Source organism: Hyaena hyaena, unplaced genomic scaffold, assembly GCF_003009895.1.
Source record: "Hyaena hyaena isolate Hyena2069 unplaced genomic scaffold, ASM300989v1 scaffold_7, whole genome shotgun sequence".
Taxonomy (NCBI): Eukaryota; Metazoa; Chordata; class Mammalia; order Carnivora; family Hyaenidae; genus Hyaena; species Hyaena hyaena.
The window spans coordinates 156,670-183,043 of record NW_024080639.1 but is presented as its reverse complement, the minus strand read 5'-3'; the positions used below and the strand labels follow the sequence as shown (position 1 = coordinate 183,043).

The 26,374-nt window shown below is 54.5% G+C and overlaps 1 protein-coding gene across 2 annotated transcripts in view; it reads left to right on the top strand.

Annotated features, from left to right (window-relative positions):
* Nucleotides 1-23,337, top strand: part of SLC6A2 (solute carrier family 6 member 2) — a 46,526-nt gene extending 23,189 nt beyond the window's left edge. The window contains exons 4-14 of one of the 2 annotated variants that reach the window (XM_039242003.1): nt 4,000-4,138; nt 9,639-9,773; nt 11,400-11,503; nt 13,094-13,218; nt 13,946-14,058; nt 14,954-15,082; nt 15,564-15,663; nt 17,545-17,645; nt 18,292-18,459; nt 19,898-19,969; nt 23,281-23,337. In XM_039242003.1, coding sequence (XP_039097934.1) covers nt 4,000-4,138; nt 9,639-9,773; nt 11,400-11,503; nt 13,094-13,218; nt 13,946-14,058; nt 14,954-15,082; nt 15,564-15,663; nt 17,545-17,645; nt 18,292-18,459; nt 19,898-19,969; nt 23,281-23,337 — 1,243 coding nt within the window. Of the gene's footprint in view, nt 1-3,999; nt 4,139-9,638; nt 9,774-11,399; nt 11,504-13,093; nt 13,219-13,945; nt 14,059-14,953; nt 15,083-15,563; nt 15,664-17,544; nt 17,646-18,291; nt 18,460-19,897; nt 19,970-20,515; nt 20,540-23,280 lie in introns of those variants that run through there. The other variant, XM_039242010.1, reaches the window with a different exon arrangement.
* The last annotated feature ends 3,037 nt before the right edge of the window (nt 23,338-26,374 follow it).

The window sequence follows — 26,374 nt, the reverse complement described above, 5'->3', positions numbered from 1 at the left end:
AGAATGTGGGTCTGGCCTGGGACAGGGAAGCAAGGGGTGGGGTGGCAGACCAGGTGTCAGGGTGAGGACGGGCCAGACACTGAACCTGGCTGCATGGGGGTGGCGGGGGGAGGGGTGGTCCTGGGTGATCCTTTGAAGCCATGACGTCTGGCCTGGGGCCCACGGAGATAGGGACCATCTGAGGGGGGGACATGTGGGCCTTTGTGGGCCACACAGCTCTGCCCATTTGTTCACACTTGCTCACTTGCAGATAGACGCGTGTGCCCCTCCACATCCCCTTCTGCCCATCCCTCACTCTGCCACACCTGTGCGCCTCCTCTCAGCTCACCTGTCCCCCCGCACCCTGTGGAGAAGGCACCGGCCACCCCTCAGTGACTCCCTCGGACTAACCTAACTCCCCCGGTCATTTTGGGGGCACTCCTTAGCTCCTTTGCTGCTCCTGGAACCTGGGACTGGATCATGATCGTTACAATTAATGTTTGTTGAGCATTTGCTGAGTTCTAGGCCTTGTCTCACATTCTGTAGTTTAATCCGCGTAAGCGCCATTTTGCTGAACAGGAATAAGGCTCCGTATGGGGAATGTTTGCACCGGGCTTTGTCACCTGCAACCCCACGTGTGGTTTGTCCAAGGCTGTGTCCTGGGCCCCCGGCACTGCCCGGCTCACAGCAGATGTGCAGAATGAGTTTGCAGAATCGGCGGAAGGATTTGGGCCACCCCATTGCTAGTGGCTGGGCCAGAGGGGAGCCCAGGTCTGTCTGATCCCAGTTCTGTTCCAGGTTCTGTTTGCTTTCACGTTCTCGCAAATCACAGACATCGGTTTGGAATGGATGAGGAAATGAATGAATGAGTGAATGAGACGTGCATAGAGTCAGTGGTGGCCTCCACAGATTTAAACTCTGGCCCAAGGATAAGCTAACCAAGTTGCCCAACTCGGGGTTCAGGGTTCCCCACAAGGGTAGCAGCTCCCAGTGCCTCTGCTCCCAGCGAACACCGTCATCTGCCTCCAATTCTGTGGGCTCCTCTGACACCCAGGTGTACAAACTACAGACTATTCCAGGCCCACATTTTATAAGTCTCTCTGGAGCCTTTCTTCCCCTTAGGCACAGAAAGCCAATTTTACTTTGCCGGGAAAAGTAAAGACAGTTTCTGGAAGACTCAAGTTTGCTCTAAGGAAAACCTGTAATTCAAGCTTGTTGAGGGCGGGGGGTGTGGGACGGCGAGGGGGCTGGGGGGGTGGGGCTCAGCTTTGGCTGCCCGGTAAAGTCACCGGGGGAGTTTGAAAGATGCTTTGAAGTTTGAAAGAAGGGGTGGTCAGGCCCTTTCCCCAGGATTCCAGTTCAGTCAGTTGAGAGTGGAGCCCAGACATCAGGAACTGTTAAAGGGGTTCTCTCTGTGTGACTTTTTGAGGCTTATTTATTTATTTTAAGAGAGAGAGAGAAAGAGAGGGAGCTCACGAGGGGATGAGGGGCAGAGAGAGGAGAGAGAGAATTCCAAGCTGGACTGGAAGTCACACACCGCGAGATCACCACCTGAGCCAAAATCAAGAGTCAGACGCTTAACCGACTGAGCCCCCCGGGCGCCCTCTGCGTGATTCTAATGTGCAGGTTGAGAGCCCTGCTTTGTTGATCTGTTCTCTGCACCTCCTGTTTCTCTTCTTGGGGGGGAGTGGGTGAGGAGAAGGAGCAGGGAAGGGAAGAGGGGTAAAGGAGGGCTGGAGGAGAGAGAGAGAGATACGGACAGGCCGAGAGACAGTTGACTGCCCCCCAGTTTACCCACTGTGGGCGTGTCAACTTTTGCCATTAGTGGGGGCTCCTTTGTGGTAAGGCGCTATGGCGGGGAAGGATGGATTGTGAAGCTGCTCCTGGCCTGTGACACGAGCGTGCTGTGCGCCTATCAATCAGCCACGTTCCGAATGGCCCGAACAGACCACTGGCTCAGAGCAAAGCCCTGTCCGGCGGCGAGACAAAGAGAAGTCAGGTTCCCACATGGGCAAGTGGCTGGTTGCCCCTGACAGTGTGAAAGGGTGAGGACTCCCCCGGGTCAGAGGAGGAACTGCTGAGAGGTGGAGCCAGGGCCTGGGGGAGGCTGACCCTCTGTTCCTCCTGAGTCCTGTTCCTTTAGAAGATGGATTATTGAATTCAGCAAGTACCCTTGTGAGCCTGTGTTCCTGATCCAACAATCCGCTCTGAGCTACCAGGCCTAACTGCCAGGCCCAGGCTTAGCACTGGGGACTGGGGACCCAGGGATGGCCCATCCACCTCCCCCCCCGGGGAGAACCTTGCAGGCGGTCAACCTTAAGGCCTCAGGGGCGGGCATGGTCTGCAGAATGAGCCAAGGGCCACAGGAACTGCAAGGGTTGAAAGGTCCAGGCCAAGGGTGATCACAGAGGCCTCCCAGAAGAGGTGACATTGGAGCTGGGCCTTGAAGGGTGCTGGCAGCTTGCAGCCTCTGAATGTGGAGTGCAGTGGAGGACAGGCCAGGACCAGTTCTGGGTACCCTTGAAGCCCCCTCAGCTCCCAACACTTCCCATACTTCATTAGGATTGTACATCCAATGCTGCCTCTGTTGCTACAGTATGAGCCCCCCACACAAGGCACCACGGGCGAGCAGTCCCCGCTGTGCTGCTGAGGCCCAGGGTGAGGCACGAATGTTCTGAGTGCAGGGGAAACACCTTACCAAGCTGCTCCCTCGGCCACGGAAACAATTCTGCTTTCATTATCTCACAAAGATGCAGGATTGTGGGAGGGGCCTGCCTCCCCTACCTGGTCTGCTGTTTCATCAGTTGGTCTTACTTGACCTGTGCTTAGATCCTAACAACTTTGATTAGCAATTGTCAATTGGTCATTTTGCGTGCAATTCTGCCGACTATTTCTTCACTGTAGATTGTTCAAGAGACCCTGCTATTCTCGATCCTCATTTTTATTCTATTTGTTTTCCTTACTTTAAAATAGGTTACACCATGTTATAGAGAAGCACATGTCAGTAAGGGACAGTCCCAGGATGTCATGAACTGAACACAGCCATGTCACCAAACACCCAGATCAAGAAACATAACTGACTGGCATCCCAGAAACCCCTAATGTGTCCCCTCCCATTCAGTACCCGCATCCCCACCCAGGCGGCACCTTCCTGACTTCTAACACTTTAGGTTACTTGTGCCTGTTGTGGTTGTGTGAGCAGAATCAGACAGAATTCTTCAGGCTTGGTGTTGACTGCTTTCTCATAGAATTATGTGGGAGGGGTCCATTCACAGAGAGCTGGTTGTTTCATAATATCCCACTTTATGAATATATCATAATCGATCCATGCTACTGTTGATGTGATATATGAATATTCTCCAATTTGAGATTATTGTGATTAATGCCACTAGGAACATTCTAGAACATGTGTCTTGGTGAACACATGTACGCATTTCCACCGAGTAAATAGGCAGGAGTGGAATTGCTAGGGCACGGGATATGCATGCCTTTAGCTTTTAGATGAGAAACATTTTTTTTAAGTTTCTCGACCAAGGGATTCATAAACTCAGCAACATGAAAGTTTGGGACTGGATAATTCTTCGTTGTCGGACGCAGTCCTGTCCATTGTAGGACATCAAGGCTGTCTTGTGTGTTGTAGAATGTCCCTGGTCACTATCTTCCTGATGCCAGTAACACAGCCTCCGGACTTTTCCTGATCACCACCATCTCTCCAGGACCAGGCATGCGGGTGGCACTCTAGAGATTATTATTACCTTGAAATTTTTGTTATGGTTTAAAAAGACAGCCCGAAGTGGGAAGACTTCCCAGATGATCTCCTGGCCTGGGGCAGGATGGTCCCTGGCCCAGGCCAGGGCTGCCCCGAGCAGGCCCACAGGACACAGGCAGTGGCTGGGGTTGGGACAGCCCAAGGCTGGCTTCCATCAGGGTGTACTCTGGGGGCTGGCCTGTGGTCAAGGCTGCGGTCATCCTGTCTGACGACACCGTCTTCCCTGGCCCCCTCTCCTCTCCTCTGGGCAGGCGTGGCGTCCTGCACCTTCATGAGAGCGGCGGGATCCACGACATTGGCCTCCCCCAGTGGCAGCTCTTGCTCTGTCTGATGGTCGTCGTTGTCATCCTATTTTTCAGCCTCTGGAAAGGAGTGAAGACTTCAGGAAAGGTAACACCTTTGTTTCTCTTTCGTGTCAGAGGTTGGCCTGAAAAAATAATCATGTTCTAGCTGCAGCAAGGTAGTTGATAAAAAGAAAAGGCGGAAGTAGAAGACCAGAGCCTGGGTTTGCACCCGCCCCAGCGCTGCCGCTGGTTAGCTGGGAGACCCGGGGCAAGTCTCTCCCCTTCCCTAAGCCCAAGGCTCCCCAGCAGTAGGGTGAGGGGGTGCACCAGGGCTCCACTTTGCTGCCAAAGCTCCCCTGATAGCAGAGACTGGGGAATGGGACATGGCAAGGGGCTCAGGAAAAGGCCTAAAGCAACCTATTCACATGTACCTGATAAAGCATGAATTCTGGCCTAAAACGTGATGCGAGCTTGCATCCTTCTCTGGAAGATCCTCATTTCCTTCACTAGAGGATCAATGTGCATAGTCCGACACAGTGAGTGCCTGCAAGGGTCTAGGGTTCCTAGGGAGAGGGGCATGGGGTGAAATGACCTAGGAGGGCCAGCAGAGTTGGCATTCTGACCTGGGTGACATTCCTTCGTGCTGCCTGTATTCAGTTCCTCCGGGTGGAGTGTGTTCAGTTCGTGATCCATGTCGACTCTGAGCCTGGGGAACGTTATGAGAACAACCACCCCATGTGGGCCCCATGGGCTCCCCGTGGAGCTTGACTCTGCCAGAGAGGCTGTGGTTGAGAAGCGTCCTTTCCCATGTTTGGATTGGCAGTTGCCGTGTGGCGGCACACCCCGAGATGTGGTGATGTACAATAATCATTTTATTCTCTCTCGTGACTCTGTGGGCTGGCTGAGATCAGTTAGATGGGTCTTCCGCTCCACGCGGTGTGGCCTGGCGGCACATCTGGGGCTTCGGCTGAGCCGGCATATCCAAGATGGGGCGTACTCACGAATGGCAGTTGGTACCGGCTGGGAGCCCAGCAGGAGCTGTCTGCCGGAGCTGCAGGGGCTGTTTGCACAGAGCCTCTCCAAGTGGTCGGGGCTTCTCACAGTGTGGCGCTGGGTTCCAAGGGCAAGTTCCAGGCAGACAAGCCCCGGTGTGCAAGTGGCTCTTCCAGTCTCTGCTTGCGTCATGCTCGCCATTGGCCCAGTGGCCAAGATAAGTGTGGTGGTAGAGGCTAGAGTCGGTGAGAAAGGGGATTGACCTAGGTGCCGGTTTGCCGGGGGTCACGGGGCAGCAGCCTACCGTAATCAGGTAGGTGGGAATTTGCGAGAAGCTTCATTAGACTAGTGATTTGGAAAGTGGCAGGGTTATCTCTGGTATTCCTAGAGGCCTTGGTTATGCCATCGAGAGCAAAGATAGTGGCAGGGGACCAGCGGCCATTGCAGATGAACTCTCTCAAGAAAGGCTTGCCGTGAAGCTTCCTATCAGCATGTTAGACACAGTGTCTGCCCCAAGGGGGAACCCAAATAAAGTGCAGACCAGAGCTGGGGGCATTTCCGAGGTAGGGCAAAACCAGGCTAGGATCACTACCATCCCAGCTTCGGCACATAGTAGGTCTTCAGTAAATATTGATTGAGGACTCAACTGAGCAAAAGAGGTTAGGTAGGAAGAAAGAAGGAAGGGTGGATAAGTACCTCACTAAGTGTTCTTTCTAATTCAGTACAACTTAGTAAACATTTATGAACACCTACTATGTGCTAGGCTTGATGCTAGTACTAGTGATGCAAAAATAAACAAGACAGATTCCTTCTCCAGGTACTGATGGCCTTAGGTGTATTACAGACAGACACAGGTCAATCAGTGGCCACTAGTTTCTTGAGTCTTGTTCCAGAGACCCGTGTGTCCCCTCTAAACAGTGGTGGACGCAGACTAGGCACACTATTCTATGACTTGTGTTTTGTTTGTTTGTTTTTGTTTTTTTTGGTGTTTTTTTTTTTTTTTTTTACTTTACCCTGGAGATAATTTCACATCCAGGAGTCAAGATGCATTTTAACTGAAATACAACTGGATCTTTCAACTGTTCTTAAATCAATTTAGCAGGTCGCCACATTTTTAAACAAGAAAATGGCCTAGATTGTAACAGAATGCATTGCACATAGTAAAGGAAGAGCTGGCTTGCAGAGTTTGGATTTCGCATTGTGTGTATTTCGTCTCCATATACAAGATTTTTTTCTTACCGTGAGTAGTCAAAAACAGTGAGAGGTGCTGCATCAGAATGAGCTCTTTGAACTGACAGGGGCTGTAAAGACCACGAGAAGGTGGCATTTGGGCTAGGTCTCTAAGGAGCAGGTAGGGATGGGGCAGACGGAAGGGGTTTTCAGTGGAGGGAACTGCCTGAGGAAAGCCACAAAGGTGCAGAAGCCCGGGCCAGCCTTGACCAGCCTCTCCGCACCTTTGCTGGGTATCAGGGGCAGGGATCTCCTGGCCTCTGCAGGTGGCAGAATTGCAGAAGACATGTGAGCTTTACTACTGCTTCTGGCCTGGGCATGAGGCCGCCACAGCTTCTAAAATACTGCATCCCAAGAGTCAGTGCCCGACAGCCATTGGCGAAGGTGGTGCAGCCGGCCCCACCTAGTGTGGCGCTAGTTGGGAGCAGAGGGTGAGTCTTCTGCAGGGAGACTGAGGATAAGAAAAACAGAACTGAGCATGCTCAGTTCCTCTGGGCAAAGGCACCTTCAAGGGAGTAAGCCCTCCCCTTCAGAGTATAATGAGTCGGAGAGCAGAGCAGGGGTGGGGTGGGGTGGGGAGGAATGTTGCCCTAGGGAAACCCCCCACCAGGTGGAAACCACAGCCCACATTCTGCGTAAATCTCCCCCAGCCTTCTGGCCTCTGGCGGCTGACAGGGAAAGGGCCCTTGGCAGTCCAAGGAGAGGGAACTTTCCAGAATGAGAAGCTTCGCTCAGGACATTCCTGTGCCCTGTCTTGAATTGCTTTTATAAACTAGCTCATGAGAAAATCAAGAGCATTGCTTGCATCTGCCCAGACTACATCTGGAACAGGATGGAGCTGCTCTTAGCAGGGTCCACAGCCACAGAGATGGCCCCAAAATGAGTTGCAAATGTTCACACTTCCCGTCTTGGCAAGCGAAGGCTCTGTGTCTGCAAGGAGTTGTGACTCCTTGTTACAGCTAGGATGGTGGGGGGCAGGGCACGGTCTGAATCAGGGCGGGGGTTACCCCAGACCACATATGCTGACCTTGGCCCGTCGACCACTACAGGGTAGAGGACAGAGGTTTGAGTGGGTGTGTGTGTGGGGGGGGGGGTGATTGGCCCCCGGGGAGTCACTTTGGAAGCACGGGCACTGTTGTTTGCAATCCTGGAGTCCTGCCTGCCCCCCCCCCCAATCTCATGAGTCCTTAGCTGAACTGGCTCTTAAACCATAAGCCCAGACACCGAACCCCTAAATGTCTGACTAGAAGGCACATTCAGGCTATCTACTCCAACCTGCTTGTACCCACGGGGAAGCTGAGGCCTGGAGGGGGACAGGGTCTCACCGCAGTCTCTAGCCTGGCTCGGACTTGACCCTGGCTCCCGTGGATATAGCGCAGTGAGTGATTGACGACATGGCTTTGTAACCAGACCATCCAGACACCATCATTTCCTGCTGGGTGACCCGGGAATTAACGCTGCTCCCTACTGATGTGATTGTGCCGGCCTGTGAGACCACTGGGGGGGTGGAGGAGAGGTCCTCGGTACTGGGCTGGCAGATGGAAGTAATACGATCAGCAGCCTGCCTCTGTCTCCTTCCTCAGCACCCCTTCCCGTGCTCTGTCCCCACCTCAGAGGACCACAGACTCTGCAGACTCTGTGCACTGGAGGGAGACCTGGGCCTAGGCTCCCACCCGCTCTGTTTGCATATTGGACTAAATGTTCAGGAACCGTGGGCTCCCCTAGACCTGGAGAAGAATCAAGACAACAGAACTGGCTAGGGGCGGCCACCATGCTCTGCCCGCTGCCTCGCCAGGCTACGGGCTGTTTAGGTGGACGGGAAGAGACTGAACACCTTTCAAATTCTGGCAAAGTATGGTGGGGTTGGGGAGAAAACTGGACCGATTAATAAAAAACCACCTGAGTTTTAGAATATTTTTCATTTAAAAAATTTTTAATGTTTAGTTGTTTTCGAGAGGGAAAGAGAGTGGAGAGGAGCAGGGAGAGAGAGAGATAGATACAGAATCCGAAGCAGGCTCCAGGCTCCGAGCTGCCAGTGCAGAGCCTGATACGGGGCTCAAACCCACAAACTGTGAGATCATGACCTGAGTCAACACTAAGAGTCAGATGCTTAACCAACTGAGCCACCCAGGCCCCTGCCCCTCAAGTCATTATTCTACCCAAGTCTTCCCACTAATTGTTCAATACAAGCTGGTCAAACAGGAAAGACAGACAAAGAGAATAAATCCTTCAATGTCGGTATAGAAAACAGAATTTTGTTTTTCATATCTCAATTTTGGGTTGAGCCCATTACCTTTCTAGGCTAACAGAATACTTTACCTGTAGTCATGTTTTGGGGCTTCCATATTCTCCCCAGGAATGTGTGAAGATTCTGGAACTGCACAGTCCCAGGGCTCAAGGAGGAGGGACTCTCTGGGCCTTAGGTCATGAGTCCCCATTTGTTTTAGCTGAGTTTTCCTGGATCCTGCTTAACCCAGCCCTGAGCGAATTTTTTACTGGGGGAATAGTCTTCTTTCTGTAAGGCTCTCCATGGCTGCATCTGCCTACAGCTAATGTTTAAACCTTGACTGCTCTTTGACATCACCTGAGGCGGTGGGGGGGACAGGGGGAGTGGAGGAGGCTTTCAAGACAAATCAAAGTGCAGGCTCCACTCTGGACCAGTTAAATCAGAAACCCCAAGAATAGGATCTGAACTTTCACATTTCTAACTATAGCTTCCTCCAGAGTATTTTAATGCGCAGGGGTGAGAAGGGACAGCAAGGAAGCCCACACAACTTTCCCCTCTCCCTACGTTTCATCTCTGATCTTGGGCAAAGGGGTGAGAGAAGTGTCTCTTTTCAGTCTGGGGATGATCTCTTTCTGTGTGGGTTCCTGGACAAGACAGTTTGTCTTCGCCCTCAGTCTATGCTGAGATAGAGAACGGCCAGAGATTCTGCTCAGCCACATCCCTTCTTGGGCGATGAGTTAGGAGGAAATGTTTGAATGAAGATAGAGGAGCCCCCGAGAGAGGAGGGAGGGAAGAAGGGTGGGGGGAAGGAGGGAGGAAGGAGGAGGGTGGAGAGCATAAATGTGGGCGTGCTTAGATCTGCCCGGGCCAACTTGAAGGGGTCAGTGGAGGCCGCTCATCGAAGAGGAGGCGTTAGGTACCCTGAGAACCTGGCCTTTGTCCCGGCTGGCCCCACTTCCGCGGCCGAGCCACCCGGTGTGCGGACTCTCCAGCCTGGGCCCGAGCTGTAGGAGATGGAGTGTGTGCTGCGTGAATGAAGGTGTGGGAACGGCATGGCTGGCTCCCTGGGCGAAAGCCTGCCCACCCCCCCCAACCCCCCGCCCCCCTCCCCGTGGCGGCAGAGCCGGGCTCTCACAGCAAGCTTGCCCACTGCCAGGTGGTGTGGATCACGGCCACGCTGCCCTACCTCGTGCTGTTCGTGCTCCTCGTCCACGGCATCACGCTGCCCGGTGCCTCCAACGGCATCAACGCCTATCTGCACATCGACTTCTACCGCCTAAAGGAGGCCACGGTCAGTGCCTGGGGACCACCCACCCGGGGTTCAGGGTTGGGGTGGGCTCTCAGTGTGGACAGCGGTAGGAAATCTGGTCCTGGTTCTGCTATAAATGTGCGGCATAGCCTGGGATGGAGGACAGATCCTTCCCTCTCCCTGCTGCTGCTTCTGCATCTGACGGATGCCCACTTGGTTCGCACCTGATGGTCTCCCAGCTGTGATGGTCCAGGATCCGGTGGCTCCGTGTGGTGTTCTCTGCCGACCCCTCTTTCCAAGGGGAGCAATACTCTGTCCTGGGTCCTGACACCTGCCATGGCCTCCTAGTCCCCCCCAGGAGCCCCCTTGCCTTAATTCCAGGCTCTAGCCCCCAGCCCTGCCTCTCCCCCTCGCTGCCACAGCCCTCCTCCAGCCCGCTGTGCTACCCAGAGACACAGACTCAGTGAAGATGGGGTGAATGTGGAGTCGAGTCGAAAGCTGCGAAATGAGGTTGGGATCAGAGTCTTGGAGGTATCCAGCACCTTAAGCATCTTCCAGCCATGGCCAAGATCATTACCCCCTCCTCCCTGAAGCCTACCTCAGCGACAGCACCTAGCATTGCCCCTCACTATTCCCAAAGGCTTCTTCACACCCTGTCTGCACCCACAGTAATCCTGGCAGGTGGGAGCCACACAGGCTTAGGAGGGACGTGTCACCATACATACCTCCCACAGCTCTGATGCTCCAATGCACCACTGTGTTAGAGCCCAATAACCAAGAGGAAAACCTATTCCCTTAGTAACTGTCAGAAAGATCACAGAGCTTAAGACTCGAATCTGTCTTGTAAATTCTGAGAGACGCCAGAGTTCTGTTTGCTCTGCACCTGTTTAAATACCTTGTCTTTCTGACGAGGAGAAACTGAGCCCAACTGCTGTCTCAGGGAGCAGACCTCTTCTCCTCCATCAGATCGCCTCTCTTGTTACACCTTCTGCTTTCATCGCGTCTAGGATGGCATGAGTGAGGTGACAGGATGCTGGCAAGTCCCACTGGCAAGTCCCACCGGCAAGCAGCCCTCTGCCCAAGGGGGCTGGGTGTAATTACCCCCACAGTGCAGATGAGGAAGCTGGTACATAGAGAGGTGAAATTGACCAGGGCTAGAAAATGGAGGGAGGCTCAGATCTCTGGGGTTCCAGCCATGTGCTTTCATCACCCAAAAGATGGGAAAAGTAGCTCACTGGCCCCTGCGGAAGTCACCGCTATCTGTGGGGGGGTTGAAGCAGGAGGAGGCGCTGTGTCTTTTCTTCAGATCCCGTCTCTAACTCCTGAGGCGGTCATAGCCTTCGCCTCGCTCCATCCACGTTCTAGCCTACAACTGTGAGTTTATGAACTTCCTTTGAAAGTCAGGACTTTCAACAGAGCCAGTGACTTCCTCCAGGGTGAGCTCAGTCATGGCCACCGAAGGCTGGAGCTGTTAGAGAGACCCCTGGCTCTCTGTGAGGTCGCTTTGTCCAAGTTTCCAGGGAGGAGTGGCGTGGCCACCCGCCGTGGCTCGGACCTCGATTCCTCGGGTCTCAGTGCATCCCTGAGGCTCGCCAGCCCCCCTGGAGCAGTGAGGAGGTCCTGTTCCGTAGGCAGCGGAGGGTGATGGCTCTTGTCTGCCCGTCTCAGGTATGGATCGATGCAGCAACTCAGATATTTTTTTCCTTGGGGGCTGGATTTGGAGTCCTGATTGCATTTGCCAGTTACAACAAATTTGACAACAACTGCTACAGGTAAGGTCCTTACTTGGGGCTCTGGAAAGCTCTAGACCTGGAGACTGACTCCTGCAGGGGTGGGAGAGACGGCTCCGGTCTGGGGCAAATCAACTCTCCTTCCTCTGTGAAATGAGGCAGAGTGGGCCTTCCATGAACTCTGACATGGCCTAAGGGCGTCCTAACAAATGCGTTTCAATTCAGGATACTTCTTAAACATACAAGTGGAAGGCTGGGGAAAGTGAGGCCCCACACGAGAGCGGGAGGTCATGGGGACCAGCAGTTGGGGCAGAGGAGCACCGTGTGCCTTTCGAGAGCAGACAGCACTTCTGTCTGTCCATCTGACACCCAGACAGGCAAGGGCTGGTCGCCTGGGAGGTGAGGGCCTGGCATGGTCAGAGGTAGTCTGCAGGGCGGGCTGAGAAGTCTGCACAGGGCAGTAGAGTGAGAAGACCACATTCCACGTTCCAGCTCAGTTCTAGGTCAGCATGTCGCCCTGCCTCCCCGGGGCCCAGTGCTGAGAGACTCTCGGACATGGGCACAAATTGGGCCGGCCCCCATCACCCTGTCGAAAGCTTAAGAGAGAATCATACCTGGGCACCTGGGTGGCTCAGTTGGTTAAGCATCACTGACAGTGTGGAGCCTGGGATTCTGTCTCTCCCTCTCTCTCTCTGCTCCTCCCCTGCTCAAGCTCTCTCTCTCAAAAATAAATAAATAAACATTTTTTTAAAAAAAGACAGAATCACACCGCCCTCTGGTGCATGACAAAGCAGGAGGGACACCTGCCAGCATCCTGTCACATGGGCGGGCGGCAGGCAGGCCAGGGAAGCGGGGTGCTTGGCCCTCTGAAGGGCATCAGCAAGGGCACGGGGGGTGGTGTGAGGCAAGCCTAGCAGGACGGCCAAGGCTGTGACGGAGGGACACAGAGTGGGGGCACCCAGGGTGGGGAGGAGCCTGAGCCAAGCCAGGGAGGTGCTGTGTTTGTGGGCCAGCAAGTCGACTGGTATGTTTTGTTCTAAGGCCGCATGTTGGGGAGTCATGGAAAGTAAGGCATGGAGGAAGATTGTCTCATCTTTTTTTAAGTTTATTGATTTACTTATTTTGACACACAGAGAGAGGGCACAAGCAGGGGTGTGCACAAGAGAGAGGGGGAACAGAGAGAATGCCAAGCAGACCCCACACTATCAGTGCAGAGCCTGACATGGGGCTCGAACCCATGAACCATGAGACCATGACCTGAGCCAAAGTCAAGAGCTGGATGCTTAACCGACCGAGCCACCCAGGCGCCCCAAGGCTGGGTCATCTTAACGAAGCCGTTGAAGGCCTTCAAGTCGAGAAGCACAGGGGAGCTACGGACAGTTTGTTGAAGAGGCTGGTCATGTGATTCCCCCACAAGAGCTTGATACCAGACCCTGGTCTCAAAATGCTTCATCCAGAAGCTGTTGATCTGTTTCCTGTACCTGCAGGTCCTGATCTCGCGGGGCGCTGGGGTCCCTGTGGCAGCAGGAAAACTGAAGGTGGGGGGGGTTGGCATTTGTAGCAGTGATTGCATAGCCTGTGCAGGGCTCAGGGGCACTGGGCGACATAAATGACTGAGGCTTCTCTCCCCAGGGACGCCCTACTCACCAGCACCATCAACTGTGTCACCAGCTTCATCTCCGGCTTCGCCATCTTCTCCATCCTTGGTTACATGGCCCATGAACACAAGGTCAACATTGAGGACGTTGCCACCGAAGGTGGGTGGGGGGCGGGGTGGAGAAACCCAGCGCACCCCTGGAAGGGCAGCTTTCCTGTGGTTGCAGGAATGAGAGGGCCAGGCATGGAGCCTTCCGAACCTTCTAGCTTTCTCCCAGGCTGTCAGTTGGGAGCTCCAGGCAGTCCTGGCCCCTGCATATGTAAGGGAACCTTCCCTGAGTCGGGCTAGGCAGGACTGATTTGGGAGCACTACTCTGTACTCGCCCCTGTGCTGAGCACTTGACATACTTTCACTAGTTCTCACACCGCTGTGGGTGTTAAAGGGCTCATTAGCCCACTTCACAGGAGAGAAAACTGAGACTCGGGCTATGTGAGTTGCCGCAGGTCACCCAGCCAGTGAGCAATGGTGCCAGTGTTCGAGCCCTGAGCCGCCCGACTCTGGAGACTGGCCTTCTTACCGTTTCTCATAGTCTTACGGCCACAAAGACGCTGAGGCCTGGAGGGAATCCTCATGGAACCCGAGGACCACAAACTTTTCAGAGGAGGAGGCTGCGCCCGGATGGTCCTCGCGGGCTGGGGCCTGGAGCTGTCCAGCTGGCCTGGCTGTTGGAGGTCAGCCTCCTCGGGGCCATGACAGACTTCCAGCCGGATCCAGCCTCACCTGTGACCAGCCAGGTTCCGCGGGGCTGGCCAGGCTGAAGGCCTCAGCCGCTCACGTCGCCAACCAGCGGACCCAGCCCCCGACGAGGTCCTTGGTGTCTCTTACAGGAGCCGGCCTCGTTTTCATCCTGTACCCAGAGGCCATTTCCACCCTGTCGGGATCCACGTTCTGGGCTGTCGTGTTCTTCATCATGCTCCTGGCTCTGGGGATTGACAGCTCAGTGAGTGACCAGGCTCAGGATACCCCGCCACCCACACTGGGCCCGTCCCTCCCATCCCCCGGCCACTCAGCCTGGTGTCCCTGCTTGGTTACTGGTTGTTTCCACAAAGCCCTAATTAAACGCAGACAAGTCCTTGCTCAAAAAAAAAAAAAAAAAAAAAAAGGCAAGACTTAGGCCAGTGTTGAGAACTGGTAGAAACGTGATGGCCTCATGGACATCCACATCAGAAGAGACCTCGTGAGCCAGCCCAGGGGTCAGGGGGCGTGTACAGGTAGAGAGTGGTGGCCGTGTGCTTCTTATCTGCCCCCCTCCAGGCGTGGGGTACCACCTTAGTAAGCACGTGATCATTATGCATAGGAGACCCTTTCAGACTCTGAGAGTCTGGGGTTTGAGGCAATCACTTGCTTCACAGATGGAAAGGCGGTCAAAAGTCCCAGTCGGAAACTGCTGCCTGAAGTTCCAGCCACTGGAAACTCCCTTTCGGTGGTAGTTGTTTCCAGAAAGCCCTTTGCTTATATGCAGATAGATTACTCGCTGGGGGGTTTGGCATTGCACCCCCCCCACCCCCCGACCCCCCCAACCCTCCACCCCCACCCCCACCCCGCAGCCTCCTGGGCTAATCGGTAGGGGCTCAGGTCAAGTGCGTGGGACCGAAGACAGGTACCTGTGATCAGAGGGAGACGGGAGTTAAGTCTTCAGCCTCTCCCACAGAGTCCCGGACTTGTGAGTTTGGTTGAGAACAGGGCAGAGCGGGGTAAGGATGAGGAGGAAGGCAAGGCCGCCACCCGGGTGCCGAGTCCCCTGGGCTTTGGGAGGTCGGAGGGAGCCTGGGGCCAGGGACCCAGGTGTGGGCAGTCTCTCATCCCTGCCCCTCACCCTACCTGGCTCCGTGCAGATGGGAGGCATGGAGGCCGTCATCACAGGCCTGGCGGACGACTTCCAGGCCCTGAAGAGACACCGCAAACTCTTCACATTCGGCGTCACCTTCGGAACCTTCCTTCTGGCCCTGTTCTGCATAACCAAGGTGAGGAGGGGCTGGGCTCTGGGTCACCTGCCACTTGTGAGGCTCAGTGTCCTGGCCTGGGAGCTGGGGCGGGGCGGGGTGAGCTCAGCGGGGGAAGCGAGGTGGGACAGGCACCCCCAGCCCTGTAGCCCGACCCCCCGGGGCTAACACCCCAGTGTCCTCCGTCTCCCACCTCTGAGCCTGAGGAATTCCAGGCTACTCTTTCCACTGTGTATTTGTTTGAGGGGCAGCAAAAGTCCCTGTGAAAGCCATGTCACATTTACTGGCTGGAATCCCCCAGACCCAGCGACTACAGAAGACCTTTCATAGAAGGCAAATATGCAACATCAAGACGACAGCACCACAACCCTGTCACCCGCCTTCGCAAACAGGGCTCTGAGCCTGTGGGACTCACGGGGAGTTGGGATGGATTTGGGATGGAGGCGACAGTCGCTGCCGTTTCTGGCTGGGACTACCTCAGGTTTTGTCTCTCTGTGCACAGGGTGGAATATATGTGCTGACCCTGCTGGACACCTTTGCGGCAGGAACCTCCATTCTGTTTGCCGTGCTCATGGAGGCCATCGGAGTCTCCTGGTTTTATGGTACGTGCAGGGCCCCGGGTGCGTGGAGAAGCCTCATCTCCCCCCGCAGCTGCCAACGGGCCCTCCTTCTCCAGGACGGCCACCGCCTGATCCCAGAGCCCGGCTTCTCAGGGTGCAGGTCCCCCAGCCCCAGCTCATCCTTGCATGAACGCCCCTTAACAGGAGGCTGCAAAGGGCCCAGGGGCACCCGACACCAGCTTTTAGCAAGGGACTCAGGAAGCTGCCCAAGCCTCGAGATTCGTTCTATTATTTTTTATGATTTTTATTTATTTTTGAGAGTCAGAGAGAGACAGCAAGAGCAGGGGCGGGGCAGAGAGAGAGGGAGACACAGAATCTGAAGCAGGCTCCAGGCTCTGAGCTGTCAGCACAGAGCCCGACTCGGGGCTCGAACCCACGAACCGTGAGATCATACCCTGAGCTGAAGTCGGACGCTCAACTGACTGAGCCACCCAGGCGCCCCTTGAGATTTCGTTCTAGGGTGGGATTGCCACATTCAGCAAACGGAATGCAAGACACCCCATTAAGCTTGAATTTCAGATAAACAACAAGTAATTGATTCAGTGTCAAGTATGTCCCAAATATTGCATGGGATGGAGTTAAACTTAAAATCTTTTTCGTTATCTTTCTGAAATTCAGATATTGCAAGGTATCTCATGTTTTCTCTGGTGACCTTATCCTGGAGCTGAATGGGGAAGAAAGCGTTACGGATTGTCGAATGTGTTCTGTTTCCATTTCTCCCCATGTGTCACGTCAAATAGTTAATTCATGTGCATCTGGACTCTTCTGCCAGTCTATAGGCGGGCAAAGTCCTGTACACACTAAATTCACTGTTCTTTTTAAAAAAATATTTTTAATGTTTATTTTTGAGATAGAAAGGGCGAGCAGGGGAGGGGCAGGGAGAGAGGGAGACACAGAATCTGAAGCAGCTCTAGGCTCTGAACTGACAGCACAGAGCCCGAGCGGGGCTCGAACCCACCGACCATGAGATCATGATCTGAGCCACCCAGGCGCCCCCATCGTCACTGTTTTAAGCAACAGGGAACAAGGGCAAAAAGGTGGGCTTCGGAGCAGGCCACCTGGCCATGTCACCTAGGGCAAGTCCCCTCTGCTCCCAGGCACTGCATTCCCCCTAAAAAATAAATCAGAATGGCACATAAATGGTGATACTATTTTTTTTAACTGTTTAATTGAGATACAGTCGACACACGGTGTTATATCAGTTTCAGGTGCACAGCATCGTGATTGTACAGCTGTGTACATTACTCAGTGCTCCCCAGGGGACATACAGCCATCACCTGTCACCAAGCAATGTCACTACATTATCTTCCCTACGTTCATGACTTATTTATTTTCTCACCCGAAGTTTGTACCTCTTAGTCCCCTCTATCTGTGACTTGTGTCCCGCTCCCGCCCCGCTCCCTCTGGCTACCACCAGTGTGTATTCAAGAGTGTGGTTTTTTTCTTTTGTTTCTTTTTCCCTTTGTTCCTTTGTTTTGTGCTTTAGATTCGAGCCCCGCTCGGGCTCTGTGCTGACAGCTCAGAGCCTGGAGTCTGCTTCGGATTCTGTATCTCCCTCTCTATCTGCCCCTCCCCTGCTCGTGCTGTCTCTCTCTGACTCTCAAACATATAAGGGAAGTCATGCGGCATTTGGGTCTCTGTGACGGACATGGTGCCCTCTGGGTCCATCCATGTTGTTGTGAATGGCACTTGCTGCTGTGTCCTTTTCCCAGTTCTGCACCAGCCGCGTGCCCGGCTGTCCTAAGTGCCAGCATGTCCGTGCCCGTGTCGTGCCCCCGGGGGCCTGACTCTCAGGGGCGGGCAGTGGGGGCGGCCGAGGCTCCCCAGGGAGCAGAGTAACAGGCCCGCCCTGTGTGTGCCCAGGTGTGGACAGGTTCAGCAACGACATCCAGCAGATGATGGGGTTCAAGCCAGGCCTGTACTGGAGACTGTGCTGGAAGTTTGTCAGCCCCGCCTTCCTCCTGGTGTGTACGGCGTGGCCCTGCCTTCCTGGGGGGAGGGGGCTGTGTCTGGGCCGGGGGGGGGGGGGGGGGGGGGGGGGGGCGGGCAGGCATCTTCGCTTTGCGGGTGGACATTCTGGGAAGCTGAGCCCAGGTTCCACAGAGGGGACACTCAGAACAGTCAGCACTGCCCGTGGCAGAGGGGACGCTCAGGACGGTCAGCACTGCCCGTGGCAGAGGGGACGCTCAAGACCCTCAGCACTGCCCGTGGCAGAGGGGACGCTCAGGACGGCCAGCACTGCCCGTGGCAGAGGGGACACTCAGGACCGACAGCACTGCCCGTGGCAGAGGGGACGCTCAGGACCCTCAGCACTGCCCGTGCCACCACTCAGCCCAGCGCCAGGGTCACCGTTCTGCTCCTTTTCTCTGTTTCTGGCTCCCTTTGTCCCTTTTTGGTCCCCATTTGCTTTGTGAACTCTTCCTCCTTCGCTGCCTCTTTTGTCTTTTTCTCTCCTTCCTTCCCTGCGCTCCCTGGCCCCTCGCGTCCCACGGGTCCCCCGCGCTTCCCTCCCTCCTGCTTCCTCTGTCCCCTCCCTGTCCGTGGCTCCCTGTCCTGCCCTCTCTTCGCCTCCTTCCTCCTGCCCCTTCCCACGCCCCGTGTCCCCTGCAGTTCGTGGTGGTGATGAGTATCGTCAACTTCAAGCCACTCACCTACGATGACTACATCTTCCCGCTCTGGGCCAACTGGGTCGGATGGGGCATCGCGCTGTCCTCCATGGTCCTGGTGCCTGCATACGGCGTCTATAAGTTCCTCAGCACGCGGGGCTCCCTTCGGGAGGTGAGGTCGGGGGCGCCGGGGGAGGGGGGGATGGGAGTGCCGTCCCCAGCCATCCCTGTGAGATGCGAGGGGACACACACAGGGACACGGACCCAGAGCCACCACGATGGCCGAGTCACTTACCGCCCCCCACCCTGAGTTTCCACATTGGTACCCTGGGGATGACAATACGGGCCCTGAGAAGATGAAGGGAGTGCCCGGCACAGAGGACGAGCCCAAGGCAGGCTGCCCGTTAGTTACGTCTGTGTCACATGCGTATCTGCTCTGAGTGCCCTCAGGCCCTACTGATGTTTATGTGAGCAGGTGACACTCAGCCCTCGAGACCCCTTCTGAGGTTTGTCGTGTCCCAGATGCCCCCACTCTCCCAGGCTGAGCTCACTGTGACCTGGTCATCGAAGCTGTCACCTGCCTCCTTCCTGAACCTGACGCTTATCAGCCTAACCCGGAGATTTCCGGAATACACCTTCTCTCACTTGTACACATTCTGTGTGCGTGTGCACGGAGAGAGGTTGAGGGAACGGTGCCCTCACTCTGAAATTACGTCTGTCTTTGGGTATTAATATGCCTTTTCTTTTATAAATGATGGTGACAGCTTTTCCCTCATGGCCTTCCTTCGGAAGATGAAGCTGTCGTTCCTCCACCCCTTCATGCCCTGACTTGCCAGCTATTTGGTGTGAGTCTACACGGCCCCAGCGGTCTGCTGGGCACTAGATGACCCTCCCCAGAGCTCCCATGCCAATGAGGGGACAGACAAATGGGGGTGTCAGGAAGAGAGGCACACAAGGACTTAGGGAGGAGGGTCCCAGGCAGGGCTTGTCTGTCCCCTCTCCCGGCTCCTTGTGACCTGTTTCCTGTCCTTGAAATCCCACATCTGAGACCCTCTGGGTCACCGGGAGGGTCTGTGCTCTGTGAGCTCATCTTGGACCTGAGAGCCGCGATCTGCTTTGAGCTTCTGACTCTTCACCCTGTGGGAGCAGGGAGGGCGCCCCACCGTGCAGGGACCAGTCATCGATCCGACGCGTCCCCGCCTGTGTCTGCACCAGGGGAGGCCTGCCCTGGCCCGCAGCAAGGCCGGCCTGTCCTCTGGGCGCTGGCCGTGCTCCGAGCCGGCCGTCCGCAGCACTTCGGCTGCGGTTTCACAGCGGCCCGCGTGTCTTTGCGCTCCCCCAAAGCAGAGACCTTGTGCGTCTCCTCCAGCCCCGCGGCTCCAGGGCCTCGCCTCCCGCCTGACCGCTCTAGTTGACCCGATAAACATGGACAGGACAAATGGGTCCAAGTGAACCCGCCCGCTCTGCAAACAGGGACGGTGTGTCCTGTATGGACCTCACACGCTGCTCCTGGGGGACCTCGGGGCCGAACAGCAGGTGGCCTGTGTCTGGGCTGCTGGCAGGTGCCCCTGGGCCCGGCTGAGGCCTCCTCCCCCTCTGTCTTCTCACAGAGGCTGGCCTATGGCATCACCCCGGAGAACGAGCATCACCTGGTGGCCCAGAGAGATGTCAGGCAATTCCAAGTAGGTGCAGGCTGGACCGTCCGGGGGGCGGGGGGGAGCGGCGGCGGGGGTGGGGGTGGGGGGGGAAGGGGTGGGCTAGCTCCTCCCCACCATGTGCTGGCTGCACACCCTATTGTCCCGGTGCCAGGGATGGAGGAGAGGGGCCTGTCCCCGGCCTCTACCAGCTTCTACCTCCCCCTCTGCTCCTTGGTCCTGGGAAACCACGTCCAATCTCCCCTAAGCTCTGTCCTCGCTCCGTGAGCTGTCACACTAGACTGGAGGTCTCCTCCCTTGCAAAACCTTAAAACCCTTGGGGGTGGGGGTGGGGGAGGGTCCTGGCGAGCCCCCTGCTTCAGACTTGCTGTGTGACTTTGGGAGGCTTCTTTGCCCTTTCTGGGCCTAAGTGACAAATAGGGAGTCAGCTTGCATGTTCTCCAGGGTCTTTGGGGGGGGGAGTGTTCTCTGCTTCCCCTGTGCTTGCACTGCTGCCCTTCTCGGCCAGCCCTGGGCCTGTCGTTCCCACCGCCTCTGGCCTTGCCATAAGGACCATGCCGTCTTCCTCTGCAGCTGCGGCACTGGCTGGCCATCTGAACCAGGCCCCAAGGAGGGACCCTGTGGTGCCGACGTCCAGGCCCAAGGCTTTGCTACCACCCCGGACACAGTCTTGGGACTCCTCGCCTGAAAGACGTTCTTTCCGTCCCTTCCCCTCTTTCCCCAGTTACAAACGATTTACTGACCTGGTTTGTAGTCACCTTCTGTTCATCCGGCCTGGGGACACTTGAGCTTGGATTGTAAAGTCTGGAGGGAGAAGAGGAGGGAAGGGGACAGGAAAAATGACTTGTGTTGAACCCCTTTTGTTTTGGGAAAGCCTCACCCGCCTCGAGGTCTGGCCTAAGCTGGGCTCCATGGCCTGGGCAGAGTTCGCCACTCCGTTTGCTTGCACTTCGGGGCCGCAGAAGAAATCCCGCCGCCCAGCCTGAGAGAGGAGGCTGCTTTCGTGACCAGGGAGCATGCCTCGGTGTGTCCCTGTCCCGAGTCTGCAGATCGTGAGCAGAACCCTCAGAGTTAGCTTTCACTCTGTCTAAGCTGAGTCTGATTTGCGCGTGTTCTGGAACATTCTTCCAGCGTCTGGTGGTCAGAGGATCCAGAGCCATGGATGTCACGAGGCAAAATGCAGATGAGCCGCTGTGAGGAGGTTTTGCAGAAGCACGAGATGAGCTCTTAGAGGCCACATGGAAATCTTGCTCTGTCAGGCACAAGGGGCCCAGAAACCCACCTGTGGCTTCTGAGATCTCTCTGGGGGACCTGGGACAGGAACCTAGTGAGGCAGAAGGGTGTCTGTGGAATTGTCTGCTGTCCTCACGGGGCCAAGTGGGTGCCCAAGGGCACCCCGATGGGCTGATTGTTTATTTATTGTCCACAGACACCTGCAGAATCTTTCCGTAGGAATCCCACCCAGCACGGACCAGGGCTCTCAAGTGATGGGGAGTTGGCCCTAAACACTCCCTTTGTCTCTCTTCATGGTCTGAACTTGGCATCTGAAGGCATGGTGGGGCCGAGCACATAGCAGCCTGCTCATTCAAGTCGAGGGGAAAAGATTCTGAGCTGATGGAGCCGGTTAGAGAATTTCCAGGTTGACTTCTGACACATGTTCGCACGTGGCGCCCTCTGGTGGCGGTGGTGGTGAGTTTCAGCTCATTCAGAGAACTGATTTGTAGTTTGGCTACGTTGGTGGCATCTATTTGGGGCTTCTGTTTCTGGTTTGAGTCTCTTATGCCCTCGTTGGAAATCTAGACTCAGAAGTTCTTGTCGTGACTGGGGAAGCCCCTGTTGGAGAATCTTGGGCCATAAATAAGTACATAAGTAAATAGGCGGCTCATACTGGTAGGGTAGGAAGACACAGGTCCAGAAGGCACTTTGCATAAGACTCGGGTGTCCCTGAGCCAGATCAATCAATCATGCAGTTTGTGGAAGAGGGTTATGTGGGGGTAGCGGTGGAGCAGGGAGGTGGTCTTCTCGCTGAAGGTCCTGAGATTTCCCTGCTAAGTCAGTGTCCTTGGGTCGTTTTTTGGAGAAAAGGGGGAAATCAGCAGACTTTTGATCCTTTCGTGTAAAAAGGCCATTTCAAAGTCTAAAGCAATCCAAGCGGCAGGTGCCTTGGATCGCTGTGGTAGGCGGGGCCTGAAAGCATCCAACAGAGCTGAACAGTAAGATGGGGGTGAGGGAGAGGGCAGGGCCACCCATCCCGGGTGGGATCTGGTCCCGCAAGTGACTTCGAGTCCTCCCGTGAAGAATAATTCCTCCCTACGTGTTCCAGCTGTTTTATACAAAGTCCTTTCACCCCTGTGGCCTCCTATCTTCCAGCGAGGATTACAGGCTGGTTTCTGTCCCCATTTCCCAGGTGGGAACACCAAGGCCCAGCATATAGGCCCCTCTTGCTCAAGCTTTCTCAGCTCCTAAGGGACCCAGCCAAACCCTCAAGTCAGAGCCCCTGCCTCTCAGCCCGGAGCACTTTGAAATCCCTCGCACACTATGGCTTACCCCACCCAGGGCTGTCTTTAACAAATAAACCAAACCCATTCGAGTGGCCAGGGAGTGTTTCTTAGCAAAAGAACAATGTGTGGGAAGAAGGGAAGCGGGGAGAGACGTCATTTGTTCACGTCCAGCTGGCTGCCAGAGGAAGTCACTTAGCTGTCCCCTTTTTGGTGAACACAGTCGGGGCGTGAAAGCCGAGTCTACTTGGCTGAAACGAGGGCGATCGGAGAATGCCTGTGTGCGTCAGAACAGGGGCACGCTTCAGAGGGCACCTGCAGCTTTCTGCGGCCGTCTGCATGGGGCCCTGCTGCCTCCAGACATCTGTCCCGAGGGTGAATCAGACATGTGGTGCTAGCTGACCCAACACCAAACCAACACCACGGTGCTGCCTTGTGGCGGAATTTGTGGCTCCTGAGCTTGGGGCGAGGGGGTCTGGCCCCGAGCCCAGGGCTCCCCGGGAGGAGGGTGGCGAGGGGCCCAGGAAGCCCTTGGGAGTTCTCGCAGAGGTGCTGGCAGACCTTCTGGGCTCACCTTCCACCCGCACTTAATGGAGGAGGAGCGTGTGCTTTATCCTGAGTAATGTTTGACTTCTTTTTTGCGGCCTTTTTTTGACAGCAGAGGTTACCCTCGACAAGGGTGCTCCTGTGTACTGTATATGACACTTTTGCTATTTTACCAGGTTTTTAAAGAATTATGATTTTCCATGAAATGTAAAATCTCTGTTTAAGACCATCGTGTTCACATTCACTCGATGTCGAGTTAATTCGTGTCCACCCGTCAGTGGGTCTTCGTTCTAGATGCGGATGAGGCAAAGGAGAAGGGGAGCTGCCAACTCTTGCCAAATATCCTGCTGAATAAAGGTCCCCAAAGCTGCCTTAATTCTTAGAGGGCACCCCTTCCCCGGGGGGAGGCTGTCTCTGGCCGTATGATCCGTTTTGCGGCCCTGGTGATGTGAGACCGAAGCCTTCTTACCAAAGACGTCATTTCCTAGCCAGGAAGTGCACGGAGCTCATTTTGTTAGTTTATTTCCTTGGAAAGCCACAGGATGGAGAAGAACAGAGAGGAAGCGCGGTAGAAACAGCGCAGCATTGAGAGGCTGCCCGGATCTGGGTCTGTAGCTTGCCCAGTGGGGTTCCTGGGGAGGGGTCTCTGCATCTCTGTTCTTTGTCTGTAAAACAAGGGTTGGGTCAGGTCATCAGAGGTCCCATCCAGTTAAAATAATGTTCCTGTCTCCACAACAACATACTTCTGCTAAATAGACAATGAGGGAAAGACCTCATTGACTGTGGGGCTTCCCAGAATGATCCGGTGGCCGATAATAGCCTGCTGAGTAGAGAAATGTCGGATTTCTGGCCTCCAGAACTTTGATTTTCTGGACCTTCAGTAGTTCCTCTTTTCTCCAGTATTTCTTCCACTGATGCCAGAAACACTTGGTATTTGAAAAAAATAAGTCCAGCCCATCTGTGTCGAGGATCTTGAGGGAAACGTGTCGTGTCCTGGTGAGCCCCAGGACCCACGGCTGTGCGGTAGTGGCATATTTACTGCTGCCATGTCCGAAACCACCAGAACGCTGGTGAAGGTGAAGTTGCTTTGGGGGTACCCGCCCTCACCCCTCTGTTTCTCCACTTCTCTGTAAATAAGGATTGGCCCAGTGGTGCCCTCTCTGTGTCACAGAATGTTCCAATGTCACGCAGGTGTCAACGTCTGGTGTGGATTTATTTTAAAAGCTGTTCTCTTCATGGCAAAATCAGTGTACAGAATAATAAAGGAGATTTCCTGTGCCGTGTATCTGGTAGTGGGTTCTTTCAGTCACGAAGGTGAAATGTTCTGAATTATGTAAGGCAGAAGGGAGTGTCTGTGATCCGCCTCCAGCTGGTAAAGAAGAGCTTCTGGTCAGAGTGGCCTGCCTTTCACCCAGGTAACTCTTTTCATAACGCATGGAGCAGGAGGCTGGAGGGGGTTGCGCATGTAATCCCAGCTCTGAGATGGACACATATTTTTATTTTTTGATTGATTGATTGAAATTCAAGCCACTAAAGTAGCTACATTGGTTTTACTTTTTTTTTTTTTTTAATGTTTGTTTATTTTTGAGAGAGAGATAGAGCGCACCAGAGTTGGGGGAGGTACAGAGGGAGAGGGGGACAGAGGATCCAAAGCGGGCTCTGTGCTGACAGGCTGATCATGAGCCCAGCCTCATGCAGCAGGATTAGGACAGGTAAACACATTCCGAGGGTGTTGAGGTGAGGGGTGGTTTGACCTGTTGAATTGCAGCAACCCATTTTGCTTTATGATTCTGACCATTTTGCTTTAACTCCAGAATCGGAGCTGGGGGTTGTTAGAATGAAATGAACAAAAGGCAGCCACGTTTCCAGCCTTCCCTTCGTGCACGCTGACATTTAATGAGTAAGTGGCCCTGCGGGCGGCTCAGAGGGGGCTTGGGGCAGAGGCTGAAAGGGCAGCTCTTCTGGGGATGGTGAGGCACCTGGCTGCCACCCGTGCCCTAGGCTGGCAGATGGGGTAGGAGGAGCCTCACAGATGAGCCTCACTTTAGGCAACTGCTTGTCTTTTAAATTTTCCCCAGTCCAAACACACTCTGTCCTCCACTTTTGGAAGGATATAGCTTCATTTTTATCTCCTTCCAAAGGCACTGATATGTGTCCTATCTCTCTTTCTGGGCCTCGATTTGTTCATCTGTATGATGGATCACTTATTAAAATTTTTTATGGATAGACTTCAAAAAATTTTGGAATCTTTTGAAATGAGATGCAAGTTTTGTCTTTCATGAGTTTGTGTCTGCTCCTCTGGGAGAGAGAATGCATACGTTCTTCAGTGTCGGATGTTTGAGACTCACGGGTATATATGCATATAACCTTTGGGGGAACTCTCTCTTCTTTTTTTTCTTTAACATTTATTTAATTTTGACAGATAGAGAGAAACAGAGCATGAGTGGGGGAGGGGCAGAGAGAGAGGGAGACACAGAATATGAAGCAGGCTCCAGGCTCTGGGCTGTCAGCACAGAATCCAACGTGGGGATTGAACTCACAGACTGCAGGATCCTGACCTGAGCCGAAGTCAGATGCTTAACCGACTGAGCCACTCAGGCGCCCCTGGGGGCCTCTCTCTTCTGATGATACGTGGTGTCAGTCTCTGTTCACCACCCCCTAACCAAATGAACATGACAACAGAGCTTATTTCAAAATCTCTCCACTTTATGTTGGCTTTTCATTTCAATCCATCACACATGCCACATGTCATTTGTTTTCCTGACAATGACCCTGCGAGGTATGGAGCAAAAAGAACAATCTTCCCACTGAACAGATGAGGAAACCGAGGGCTCGGGTTGAGAAGGGACACATAGCCACTGAAGGGTGAGTGTTTGCTCTCTGCATTGTGGGGTGTCCTCTGAGAATGGGGTGGGGGGAGGGATCAGTTCCAACAGGCGCTGCGAGCTGTGGGAAAGGACAGTGGAACTTTGAGAACTTGAATTTCAGGTGGAGGACACGTTGCAGGGGACTGGGAAGATGATTTTTTGTCACACGGCCTCTAGTAGGAGAGTCAAGGTGGGTCTGGATGGGTCACTATTGTTAGGAATCAAGGCTGTGGAAAAGTTTCAGAGCCCACTTCGGACCAGCTACTCTGATGTTAGGACTGAGTCACATTAGAAAAGTCACCATTAAGCACTGGTTTCCCCATCAATAGAGACAGGGTTCGATTATGTGATACTAAAGTCCTTTCTGTTTTTGACACTATGAGATATCTCCAGAAGCTGTCACAGTGCTGATGGACTAATTCACACTAACATGTGAATGACTACTTTTCTAGGCAGCCACTAATAAACAGAGGTGTTTGTTGCTGCCTTTCATTCATCCTACAGATTTAGTGCAGGAGTCA